This window comes from Sabethes cyaneus, chromosome 3 (genome assembly GCF_943734655.1).
Source record: "Sabethes cyaneus chromosome 3, idSabCyanKW18_F2, whole genome shotgun sequence".
NCBI lineage: Eukaryota > Metazoa > Arthropoda > Insecta > Diptera > Culicidae > Sabethes > Sabethes cyaneus.
This window is the reverse complement of record NC_071355.1, coordinates 246880577-246893468: the sequence shown is the minus strand read 5'-3', so window position 1 is coordinate 246893468 and position 12892 is coordinate 246880577. Positions and strand designations below refer to the sequence as shown.

Sequence of the window (12892 nt, the reverse complement as noted above, 5' to 3'; positions counted from 1 at the left end):
TCGTGCTCTCTCGGTCGATTATCCGTCCCCGATTGTGACGAATTTCGGTGGAGCCTGGATGAAGTCCGTAAATTTGATTTGTTGTACAATCTAAACTATTTATTTGTTTTCGTTCTTGAGAAATTGAGCTCAGCTGAGAGAGACTGGCCGTAATATTTACGACGTTGTCCCACGGGACACTTGACGTATTTTCGGGAAGTCAATAGAGAAATAAAGAATTTTTTTCTCTTTAATTGTTCGAATGCGCTTTAAGACCGTAAAGTACACAAAAGTGATGGGTGAAGCAAGGCTAAATTTATGAGAACCATTATTCGAGAGTTTGTTTTTAGGTGAGCTCATGTTTACCAAAACATTTTTAAAATGTTTTGAGCGATTGTCTACTCGCACGTACGGAATTTTTGCTTTCGCTGATCGGTGGGTGGCGAAAAAATGCTTTTGTTGAATGTGAAACAATTTAGTATATTGTCTAAGAAACCAGCAATATTGGTTAAGAAGAATTTTCCCTGAGAATCGCTTCAGCCAAATAATTTTTTTTTTTTGCAGTTCCAGCGCATTCAGCAACTCATCAACCAAACCTCACGGGAAACAAAGAATAACATTTTTAACAAGCACAGTGTAGGAGGTGACGCAATCGAACAGATATAGTCTCGAAACACACAATTCTAATCCGGAAAGTTACATTTCTCTGCCGCCAGCCCCTTGCCCTTTGCCGACGTCCGACGGTTTACCATAACTTGTCACGAGGAGTCCCAGATTTACGAAGCCGCAGAGGAATGTTGTCATTTGGGGATTAGAAACGTAATTTAGATGACTTCTTTTTATTTTTATACCTAGGTATAGGTACCGTTGTGCGTCTTCCGATGATGAAAGCTTTTAAAATGTCATTTCGCGAGCCAAACATGTTCACCTTGTATAAAAGTAAAAAAATCGAAGGAGGCATTTGCTTTGAATCCAACCTAATTAACCTTCGTTTCAACGCTCGAGGCCCCTCCGCAGCTTCTTGACACGAAGTAATTAACCCTGTCAGTCGGTCGGTATCGTTTTCCGAAATCGGAGCTGTTTTCAAGTTCTCAACGCGCCTAAACCCTCAGGGCATTCAGGTAAAAACACCCTCGTTTTAATGATTCGATTTCACCCTCGATTTGTCTATAATACCTACTGTTAATTATCTAATTTACACAGTGATTGGAGATTCCATTAATGTTCAACTCAGAGACAGAAACGAAATTCAATCCGTTCAACAGTGCATATTCCTGTCCTGCTGATGGTCGATCAGTCACAACATAACAACACAGATGATGGAGGAGAGCGAAAAAAATTACGTAAATAACAATATTTACACCGGTATGAGCCACTCCGGCGCTGCCACCGACTGCTGGTAATTTTTGTTTGTTTGTTTTGAGTTCAAATGTGAACACAAATTAAAGTAAATAAACAAACAAAATTTTGTTTCAATAGAAACCTGTCTAAGATATGGATCCGGGGAAATAACGCCGGGAACGAGCCGCGACCACTGACTGCCTGGTGCGAATGAGGCGAAAAAAAGTTATAGCCATCAGAAGAAAAACACAGGAAGCGAAAAATTTAGCGCCTGATGCCCGCTCCTCGCAATAGGCGATTAATCCTGACACGGTTTCGGCTGGCGGTGAGTATTGTTTGACTGTTGTGCGATTATAAACTATGATCTTTGGCACTCCCGTTGCGGGGCGGAATGGTCGAAATTTATGATTTGAGTCTGTCTGAGACGGATTGATTTGCACACTCCTGCATGCATGGAAAACGTGCGTGGGTGGAGGAAAAATTTACGATGTTTGAGGTGTACTTACCATCGAGGACCATTTCGGCTCGTACTGCATGGGGCCGTCCGGTGGCGCCATGTCACTGTTGGCGGCTGTTGTCGCCAACACTGAAAAGATAAAAATTTCAATTAAAAATTTGACTTTTTTGGGCCATTTTTACTGTAAATGAAACATGAATTGGGAAGAAAACTTGTAGCATGTAATAAGTACCGTTTTGATTCGCCTTTCAGATGTCCTTTTTCTAATGCAGTTCAAATTTCCCCACTGGAAAATATTGTGCGCATCAACTGTAATCAACTGTGCGCTTGATCTCGCCGTGATTACTGATAACCTTATTAATTATCATCGATCTGCTGTACAGTGCACAGTATGATAAGCTAAGCAACACATTCTCTACGGACGACTAAACTTTCAAATCCTGACTCCGGGCAGTTGAGTGGAAAGATGATACTTTTCCATTCGCTGAACTGCTGCGGGCCGCCGTCACTGATACGCAAGGCTCGGTAATGACAGGCACGTGTACGAGTCACCTCTGCCCTGCTTTTAAAGCGGGAAAAAAGGGATACGGATGAGCAGGTAACAACACGGAAATCGTATTATTTTCCAGTATCTACATGTTCCCAATCGCTTACGGCAACAGTTTTAGCCAAATCCGCACATTGATTAATTTTATGAGCACATATTATCAAACGGTTGAATAATGGATGGATTATCTCTTCGAAAAAAAATTCATTCTCGGTACTGGCGAAAAATTAGAAATGATTTCATTCAGTCCGTCAGTATGAAACCATTCACGAAAGCATCAATCAGAGCACATATTGGCTAGACCGCAACATGTTATAATTTATGTGATGAAAACGCACACACAAACTTGCTATTATCAAATTGCCGATGCCATGCCATGCCGGCGAACGCGAGCCGAAAGGTCGATCGCACTTCAACTTGACACAGTTATCAGTTACTTTCCCGAAAAAAAAAACGCTAAAGATAGGCTCCCGGCTGAATAGATGTATGTGAAAGCGATGTCATGACACGTTAATTAATACTTGATTACTGAAATGGAAAACAAACCAAATTTCAGTTTGGAAACAATGCCTTTCCCGTGATGGGTGGGTTTTGGCTTTAAAATATTGCATGGCGATGGCAGAGCTGTCGGTGACAAATCAAACATTTTTCAATTCTAACAGGCGTACTGAAAATTTTAATGATGACTAAGTTATGATTATAATTGATTGCAAACATCCTTCCTGTTCGAGAAAAGAGAAAGTTCGCATTAATGGCAATACTCTTGAACAAGTTTTATGACTCCTTTCAGATTTTTGTTTCAGCATTTTTTTCCCTTTAATAAACTCGATTTGCTCAACATGAATTTGGACGATTAGTTTACTATCGAATATTCGTTTGACTGGATTTTTAATCTCATTTCAGTCTAAAAACTTCCGAAATAAACTCTCTGGTTCCTGTTCAAAAGCGTTTCATGATGATCCTTTTTCCTCACTCTTGATGTTAAAAAAAATAAATATATTAAACAAAATATGTGGTGATTTTATTTCAATTTTAAAAATCGACCTATTCGATCCGTTCAAAATCTTGCGCGAGCAGTCATTTGTAATTATGCGCGAAGGCCGTCCTGAGTCAGGCCCTGGCTTCAGTCAGCGTCAGCGAAACGGGTTTCACTTCATCATGACTATCAATTTCAACTTTTCATTTATACTTTTCTATCAAATATTCAGAAGAAGGCCAGCAACTTTGAATGCAAATCAATTGAATTTGAGTAACATTTCTACAATGCAACGCATATTAAAGTTGACCTAGTCAATGTCGACAAATCGTGCCTGGCTTTCTACCGTCGTCAATTGAAACAGCAACTAACGAAGCAAGTCACTTCATGTATGAAGCGAAGGTAAGAGAAAGTCCATTTCATTTATTTGTTTCAACGATGCCGGGTCTTGCCTGAGACAAACATGACTATTTGACAATTATCTTAAAATCCATGGCTGCGCGAGATATCTTTTAGCATCTTTCGATCATGAAAGATACTTAGAAAACCTAACCTGGAATTGTACGAAATCATATAATGCAAATTAGCCGACGCGGAGAGAGTCCGTAACTTCACGAATTCTACAATCCCAAACCAGCAAATAGACTGCGATTTGAAACCGCAGGCATAAAATCCATACGACTATCTTGTTGGAATTGTAACATTTTTTAGGCTGAAGTGTTTGGAGCGTCTTAGTAGAATACGAAACCTGAACTTAAAGAAAAGAAGAAAACTGTTTCCAAAATAAATTTCACTATTCATATTTATTCGCGACAGATACGTATTTCGCCTACAACTTGCAAACTTCATTCAAGTTCGAAAACAGATACTGATGAAGCCTGCAAGTTGTAGGCGAAATACGTATCTGTCGTGAATAATATATACATAGTAGAATTTAATTGGATAAATTTTCTTTTTATTTAATTTTTAGGTTTCATATTCTACTAAAACGCTCCAAGAACTTCAATTAATAGTGGATTTTAATTTGGAAAAAGTTTTTTCTTTTCTTTAATTTCAGAAAACGTTTTGATAAAGTTACCTATTTAATTCTCCGAAAGTTCGACATCGTGGCCCTGCAGGAGAGCCGTCGCAAAGGCGGTAAGGGGCGGTAGAGGATCCGTGGCGGCAAGGCCAATTTTACCAGAGCGGTGGAGCGACCAAGCAACTGGGATCGAGCTTTGTAGTGATGGCCAAAAAGCAGGATAGCGCAATGGATCAACGAGAGGATATGTATGTTAAGGAAAAAAGGCTGTTTCTTCAATTACACCATCAACGAGCATTGTCCACACGAAGGTAGAATCGCCGACAAGAAGGAGGCATTCTATGCATAGCTGGAGGGAACGTACGACAGCTTCCAAGCAACAATGTGAGTTTTATTGTACTCTAATGGCGGTTTTCAAGGCCAAATTTGATCTTAAACGCTATCATAAGAGTGTAATAAAACCCAAATTGTTACTTGGGCTGTTCGCTACGGTACATCAAGATCGTCACCAGGGATTGCATGCCCAGGTCGGCAGGGAAGCAATGTATAGTCTGGTGATCAGGCCCCATAGCCTGCGCATCGATTCGAACGATGACACCACAAAGCCACTTGGAGACCACCTGACCAACGAACCTTGACCAATTCGACCATATTCTCATCAAGGGTCGAATTTTGTCTAACATCATCAACGTATGATCCCTAAGGGGCGCAGACATCGACTCGTACAAAGCCGCCCTCCTCGGTGAAACATTCGGCAACTAGATATTTCGCGAGTTTCCGAGAACTATGCGCGCACGTCGGATGAAGCTCTATCTTCCTCTGTAGAGCCAGGTTCTTCGTCCCTCGAAGACGGATGGAGTAGGATCGGTCGTCAGTGCAGTGAGGCCGCAACCGCGGTGCTAGGTGGGGCAACCTCGAGCGTACGAAATGATTGGATTGAAGAGGAGTGCCAACAAGCTCTCCATCGCAAGGAGAAACTGTCTAAAAACTGTACTCAAGAAAAAATGCAACACTTTCTTTTGAGTATAACTTTTTATTGTATGGGTAAAAATTGATGGATTTTTTGGGTAAAACTAGTTTAAAGTATAATGTTTACATGTGCGAAATTTCATTACAATGAAGTATTCCACGCGAGAAATTTTTGACATTAGCTGGGGCCCTCACTGAAGCTGTTTAAAGTAGGAATAATATCAATAATATCAAATTCCAAACCCCCGGATGCTCTCCTCTACTTTTTGCTCCCCTCTGAACCCTACACATACGAGCCCCCGCTAATGTCATTGTAGTTTAGTGACGAAACCGCAAAATACTTCATCTGTTAAGTGGTTTGACAAAAAATATAGGCACGGTCGTGGAAAATCCAGGCCAGTCCCACAGGTGGCAGCGGAAGAAAAGCAATGACGACCGACCCCGTAAAGGTAACGAAGGTGAGGTATTACTTCAAACACAATCCGAACCTCGATTCGATTCGGGACGTAGCCAAGAAGGTTAATTCTTCCAGCTGGTTCGTCCAGTAGACAATGAAGCGGGTCGGCCTTCATGTTTTCAAGGTAAGAAAGGTGCCTAACCGTACTAATAGACAGAATACGGTGACTAAATCCCCAGTCAGGAAGCTGTACCGTGAGTGGTTAGTGAAGCTGAAATGCATCTTAATGGCGGACGCGGACGCCAAGCAGATCCCCGTCCTGGAGTTTTTCGTCGGCATGTCCCGCCTGGATATTTCGGATAAGTTCCAGAAGAAGAAGGTCAAATTTGCCAAGAAGTACTTGGTGCAGCAGGCGATCTGCAGGTGCGGCAAATTCAACAAACCATACATAACGACCCGTATCCTCAACGGCCAAATATATAATGAAGAATGCCTTCAGAAGCGCCTGCTGCCCTTCCTACGGTCCCACGAAGGTGACACTCTTTGGCCGGATCTGGTATCATGCCATAACGCGAAACCGGTGATGCAGTGGTACGAAGCCAACGCTATGAGTTTTGTGCCGAAGGAGGCAAATCCACCAAATTTGGGATTGTGAAGAACAAGCTTCGGAAAACAGGACAGTGCTTCAAAAACGACCAGGATTTAAAACACGAGTGGATGAAAGTGTGTAAGAAAGATGGCGCAGGTGTTGCCACAGGATTTGATGGGTAGCGTTAAGCCCAAGGTGCGGGAATTTAGCCTAGAAAAGCATATTGAATGAACCAACTTTGCAAAAACATCGCTTTTTTATTCCCTGAGAGATTCAAAAACATCTGACTTGAAGTGAATTTTTGGTGATCAATTTTGTCTGTTGCTTTTTTTCAAGCACAGTCGTGAAGCATAATCACGAGGGAGAATTTGGCCAAGTATCGACGAGCGCGGAATGAGTTGACCACGATCCTGAGAAAGAAAAAGTGCCAGAAGGAGGGCAGAGATCGTGAAGAGCTAGAACAACTGTTTCGGGCTTATGATTCGCGTAAGTTTTACGAAAAGCTGAATCAATCTCGTAAGAGACACACACCGAAGCCCGATGTAGGGACGAGGTGGGAAACCTGGTCGCAAACGAGCGCGAGGTGGTCGACAGATGAAAGCAGTACTTCGATGAGCATCTCAACGGCAATACAACAGAAGGAGACGGAACGGAAGTTAACCCAAGAGTGCCTATAACAGCGTACCGGGTCTCGATCTCGAAGTAATCCGGCGAGAAATCGGCCAGCTGAATGCCCTTATTCTGCGAGTCACATGACTCAATACGACAATTGTCACTTGGGTGACTCGCCACGGCGAGTCGAGTCACTACTTTCAAGCATTTGGGAGAAAGTGTTCTCGCATTATATTTTCACGGATTTAAGGGCAGCATACGATACAGTCGATCGCAAACAGCTATGACAGATAACGTACAGGAACGATTTTTCGGACGAACTGACGAGGCTGAGTGAATGATGTGCTATGTACGTGTTTCGATAGCGCCTTCGAAATCGCGTAGAAGTTTGCTGTCCTGTATGTTATTCAACTTCGCAATTGAAGGTGTGATCCGGCAAGCGAACTATTTTTTGCGCAGTACGAGCGGAAAGCTGACAGTGGCGTAGGTGTGTGAACCACCTGGAAAGTTGAAAGTGCCGGTGAACCAGTCTCGTCGCAAGGATAACGAACGAGTGTGCAGTGAAATCCGTCCTCTTCAAGAACGCCACTGACGCGATACTAGGGATAAAGGACCCCAACGTACTATATGGCTCAACGAATTAGCAACGTTCGAGTGTAGTGGAGCAGCAACAACACACGGAGTTTCTATAAAACGGTGAGATGCAGATGTGCAATGATAGTGCTGGCAACCTGCTTACCGACAAAACGGCGGTAGCAGCCAGATGGAAGGAGCACTTTCAGACACTGTTGAATGGAGAGGTAAACGCGGAGATCAGCAAGGATAGGATAGGAATTGTAAGCGATGGCCAAGCTGTGGAGCCACCAACACAGGAGGAGGATAAGAAGGCAATCAGTAAGCTGAAAAACGGTAAGGCTGCTGGGAAGGACAGTATCCCGCCGGATACCGGAGGAGCGGTTGGATGGCCCCATTTGCCCAAATTTTAAAAAGGAGTGTAAACTGGAGTGTAAAAACTATCGAGGAATTTCATTGCTCAATTCTGCCTACAAGGTGCTTTCCCGTATCCTGTTCTGCAGACTGAGACCGTTAGCGGAGTTCTTCGTCGGCGAGTACCAAGCGGGTTTTTGTGAGGGTCGCTTCAAGACGGATCAGATGTTTACCCTGCGTCAGTTGTTAGACAAGTTCCGGAAGTACAACTTGCAGACACACTATCTGTTTGTGGACTTTAAAGCGGCGTACCATTCAGTTAAGTTTTCCGACGAAACTAGTTACGCTGATTCGTGCGACGCTTGACGGATCCAAATCATGCGTTAGAATAGCGGGTGAGACCTCAGCTGCTTTCGTGACGTTGGATGGACTGAATCAAGGGGATGCACTCTCTAACCTGCTATTCAACAGTGCTTTGGAAGGTGCATTACGAAGGGCAAACGTGGAAATGAATGGAACTATCATCACGAAATCTCACATGCTTCTTGGTTTTGCGGATGACGTCGATATCATCGGAATCAACCGTAGAGCAGTGGAAGAGGCCTTCAAGCCTTTAGAAGGGAAGACTTGCCATTAACACCGCCAAGACGAAGTCATGGTTGCTGGCAAGAAACGTGGGAGACCAAGTGATGTTGGTGCCGAGGTGGAGTTAGATGGGGAACGATATGAAATAGAGGAGGAATTCATATACCTTGGTACACTCGTGACATGTGACAACGATGTAAGCCGCGAAGTGAAACGACGAGTTGCAGCCGCGAATCGGGCTTTCTACGGTTTACGTACCCAGCTGATGTCCACCAGAACACTAATCCCCCCGGTGGCTCTTTACGGACACGAATCAAGGACGCTAAAGGAAGCTGATCGACGAGTGCTTGGGGGTTTTGAGCGTAAAATTCTGCGATCTATACTTGGTGGCAAAATGGAAAATAGAGTGTGGCGCAGACGCATGAATCACGAGCTGTACCTACTACCTAGTATACAAATATGCTGATATAGTGAAGGTAATGCAACGTGGCAGACTGCGGTGGGCTGGGCACGTGGCCAGAATGCCCGACGAAAGAGTAGCCAAAACTATTTTCAGCAGAAAACCAGGAAGAGGCCGTGGACTCCGAGGCAGACCCCGCATCCGGTGAGTGTGTACTGTCGAAGACGATGCACGTTCAGCTGGTGTTCGTTGGGTTTGGAGAACGGCAATCCAGGACCGACGGTACTAGTCACGATATTATTAATAAATTTAGGTTAGCTTTATTAGCAATCATAAAGATAAAAGGCAAACGATTTATTCAAAAATTGATAAGATCAGACTGAAAATTCTAAAGGATATTCTAATAAAGTGCGTCACGATCCTGCATACTCGCGAAGAAAATCCCGGACTGCACGTGATCACGAGCTGGATGAATTTTTGAATTATCCCAAACCCACGGAGTGTGATATACAAAGACGATTTAAAGAATGACTGATCATCGACAGAAAAGTAAAGCAGCTGTTCCTAAAACTCACACGTAAGTTGCGGCCTGTTTCAAACGGGCCTCACAATTGTCATCTACGGACGTGGCGAAAATGGCAGTCTGTGCAGTCCTATGCCCAGAAAGCGAAGAAAAGGGTTTTGAGTCATTTCGAAGCACAGATTGTATCGGACTATAACGTGAAGCAAAAGCAGGAGCAGGCGACATGTGAGTAAGAATATCTCGTTCGAATCGGAGATGGTCGACGGCAACCGGTGTGGTCCCTTGGCTTGAAATGACCCATTTGTAATAATTCTGTACGAATTTCACGAACTGTACGCCTGGGAGAAAAACTGGGTTAAAATCCGGCTATAATTGCCTTCCATTTTAATTTGGTACCATCAGCGGGTAAACAGTTGTAACTTATAAGTATTGCATCGAATAGTTAAGTTTTGCACATGCACATTGATACCACAGCATCTTAAAGTTTAAAATTGGGTTGATTTTACTGGGTGATTCTGGCATGAATATCTGAGCAGATTCGGGTTAAAGAGAAAAACGAGCTTGAAAATATTGCATGCTATTTTCAGATAAAGCTCAAATAATTGAGGCTTTTACAAGCTTCCAGTATGAAACGGTCACATAAAATTACACAGATCAGTTTTTGTTTTTCAAAATATCATTGTCGGGGGATCTACAGTATGATTCATTTTCGCTGTTAAAAACTTAGTTAAAATAGCGACATTTTTCATTGCCGTTACAAGAACACTAGAACTGACCGGAATATGATTGTTTTGGTAATTATGTAGCCTGCCGGTTTTGTGTCTGATATTCCAGAGCTAGAAATATTTCCTAAGTCGTTTGCATGTAGCGGATTCGCTGGACGTTTTAATATTTAAATTACACTTCAAACGTGATAGAAAAAACTGCAGCAAAACCATAACCTTTGCACCCTTCATTTAAAATTAATTTTTTGGCAGACTTTTTCAATCAACCCTTGTTTGGAAATCCAAAGTTACATGCGTTGTAAATTGCTGATCGTGAACATGCAGCTGACATTTGAAGTGAAATACTTTGAACATTCATTTGTATAGGTTGAAAACAATTTGTAATGATCAACCAACACTTTTCTAACCGAGACTTCTAACGCATTACAGAAGAACACCAATTTTAACTGAATGTAAACTATTGCAGAGCACTTACCGCTGTTAAACTTTCAGAGTTGATATTTAATATAAGCAGCAGCCACTTAGTCAAATAAATATCAACTTAAATATTTATCCGAAGTTTTGTTGCAAAAACCACGTTTTGGCTAATGGCACTACATCGTGCGTTTCGATGAGTGGTAGCCGTCATTTTTGCGCCACAATGAAAATGACGGTGCCACTCGCAAACAAATCATAGTAAAACCAACTTTATTGTTCAGATCGATGAAAATGCCATCTTGAAAGCTGTTGCACGGCAACTGTTTTTACCTTATCAAAATTGAATGGGATCCGTTATTTTTGCTATCCTTAATAACGGGTTCCATTTCATGTGCATAAAATTATCAAGTTGAGATAGAAAAAAAATCAACTCAAATATATATCCGGAATTCAATTACGTTCCCTTTTACCTGTTTCCCCACCAAGTTGATAGTGGTTTCTAAAATTTTGAAAGGACTTTAAAAAATTGGGTTTCGCGTGAGATCTATAATAATTTTGTTGGAAAAATGTTGGAAGATTTGACATCTTGAACAAAACATGTAGTTTCGCCTCTACAGTTCTAAATATTCTACATTCTACAGAATGTAACTAGATGATCGACAAATGTCGATTGAAATTCTTTATGATCTTTAATCAGAATGCAGAGTCGAAGCTAATGGAAACGAACTTTCTTATAAAATATGACAAAAAATAAAAATTACTCACTGTAATCTATCTCGCTTCCGATGAGAATTTTTGAAACTTTTCCCGCAAACGGTTAATTAATAATCCTGGCGTGCGTTTTGCTGTCTCGAATCCTAAACACTTTTCCTTTCACACTAACAGTATTATTTATATTCTTATCTCAGAACCACGACTTATTTTCTGCAAATCGTTCCACTTAAAAAAAAACTACCACGCCGCAACGAACAATAATCGATAAATTATATTTTACCGGTTGTTTAGTCGCACTCTGATACTGCAGCACACCGGGGGGAAGCACAATATTTTCCCTCAGCACGGATATTTTCCAAACAATTTCATCGGAGCGCACCGCGTAATCCACCTGTGCCCGGGATGTGTAGTAAATATCGGCGACTAGTAAATATTATCAACCAAGTGGTTCAATATTTACGAAATCTCAGAGAAAGCTTTCCTCCGCGCCGAGCCTGCCGAGCTTGCTGAATGCTGATGCTGGCAGAGTTTAATCTCGAGCGAACGTCGTCGGCCAGCAGCAGCAGCAAATCACATCAACACAGAGAAGTTTTCCCTTACTTTGGACCCGGCTGTTGTGCATTTAGCTTAACATTCGAAGCAAAACTTGAGACCCGTTGTTTACTAAACGAAAATTGGTAGCGTACTAACGCGGTGAGGAGTTTACTTTTTCGCTTTTACTCCACGCGCGACCGTTCGGAATGAATCGCGCACCAAACCGACGACGACGACGACGGCGACGACGATCCTCCTCACATTCTCGAACCAGTAAGCATCAGTAACCCACACTCAAGCAGGCACAAACGGAGAGGATCCTCTGTTTTACATACACCGCGAAAAGCGATGGAATTGTGTGCTGTGCTGTGCTGTAACCAACAGTAAGTAACAGGCCGTGCGGTGCGCGCGCACATCGGAAAAGCCAATAGCCAACACGTTGCAGCCAGCAGAGAGAGCATTTCAGTGGCGATTCCTGATTGCCCAGAGTGTCGTATGCTCACCCACCCACCACCTATAGTTACTATATATATAGTTCGGCGGATAGAAAATCGGGAGCCAAATAAACGTCAAAAGCGGAGCCAAAAGCTTTCCAAAATCCAAAATGCAGGAGTAATGTTAAAAAAATACACTTTATTTTCATAGAACTAGTCATTTTCAACACCCGCCAGAAATTATTTTTCGTAAAAACCTGCACATTTCACCATAATTTCAAATTTAATTTCAAAAATCAGGGATGCCAATTCGCCTGGTTTTCTATCCGCCGAACTATATATATAGTAACTATACCACCACCGATCGGTGGAATTCGATTGGAAATATACTTTCATGTTGGCGATGCATGCACAATGCGATGCATTGAGGTATTTATGCTTGTTGTGCTGTTTTGTTGGCAATCGGAGTACTTTCCGGAGTTCATGAGAAAGGTAAAGTGCAATCGAATCGTATCAGCCATTGGGCTGGTTTGCCATGGAATGGTTTTGATGTTCCAATTATTCCAACCAGCAATTCGAATCGATTTGAAGAAGGCATTTTGAAAGGGGACAAGAAAGGATTATGATTGTAATGTTGATGGAATAAGATATTTGCGAAATGATATGTTTTGTGCTATGTAAAAGTATACAACAGTTCTTATCAGTTTGTATTGTCTACCTTATTACATATTAAAGCATGGATATT

The 12892-nt window shown here is 42.2% G+C and overlaps 1 protein-coding gene across 2 annotated transcripts in view; it reads right to left on the bottom strand.

Annotated features, from left to right (window-relative positions):
- LOC128742517 (forkhead box protein I1-like) overlaps positions 1-11829 on the bottom strand; it is a 32091-nt gene extending 20262 nt beyond the window's left edge. For both annotated transcript variants that reach the window (XM_053838910.1, XM_053838911.1), the window contains exons 1-2: positions 11231-11829; positions 1827-1906 (exon numbers count right to left, since the gene is read on the bottom strand). In XM_053838910.1, the coding sequence (XP_053694885.1) occupies positions 1827-1906; position 11231 (81 nt within the window). In that variant the 5' untranslated portion in view covers positions 11232-11829. The remainder of the gene's footprint in view (positions 1-1826; positions 1907-11230) is intronic.
- Between the last annotated feature and the right edge of the window lie 1063 nt (positions 11830-12892).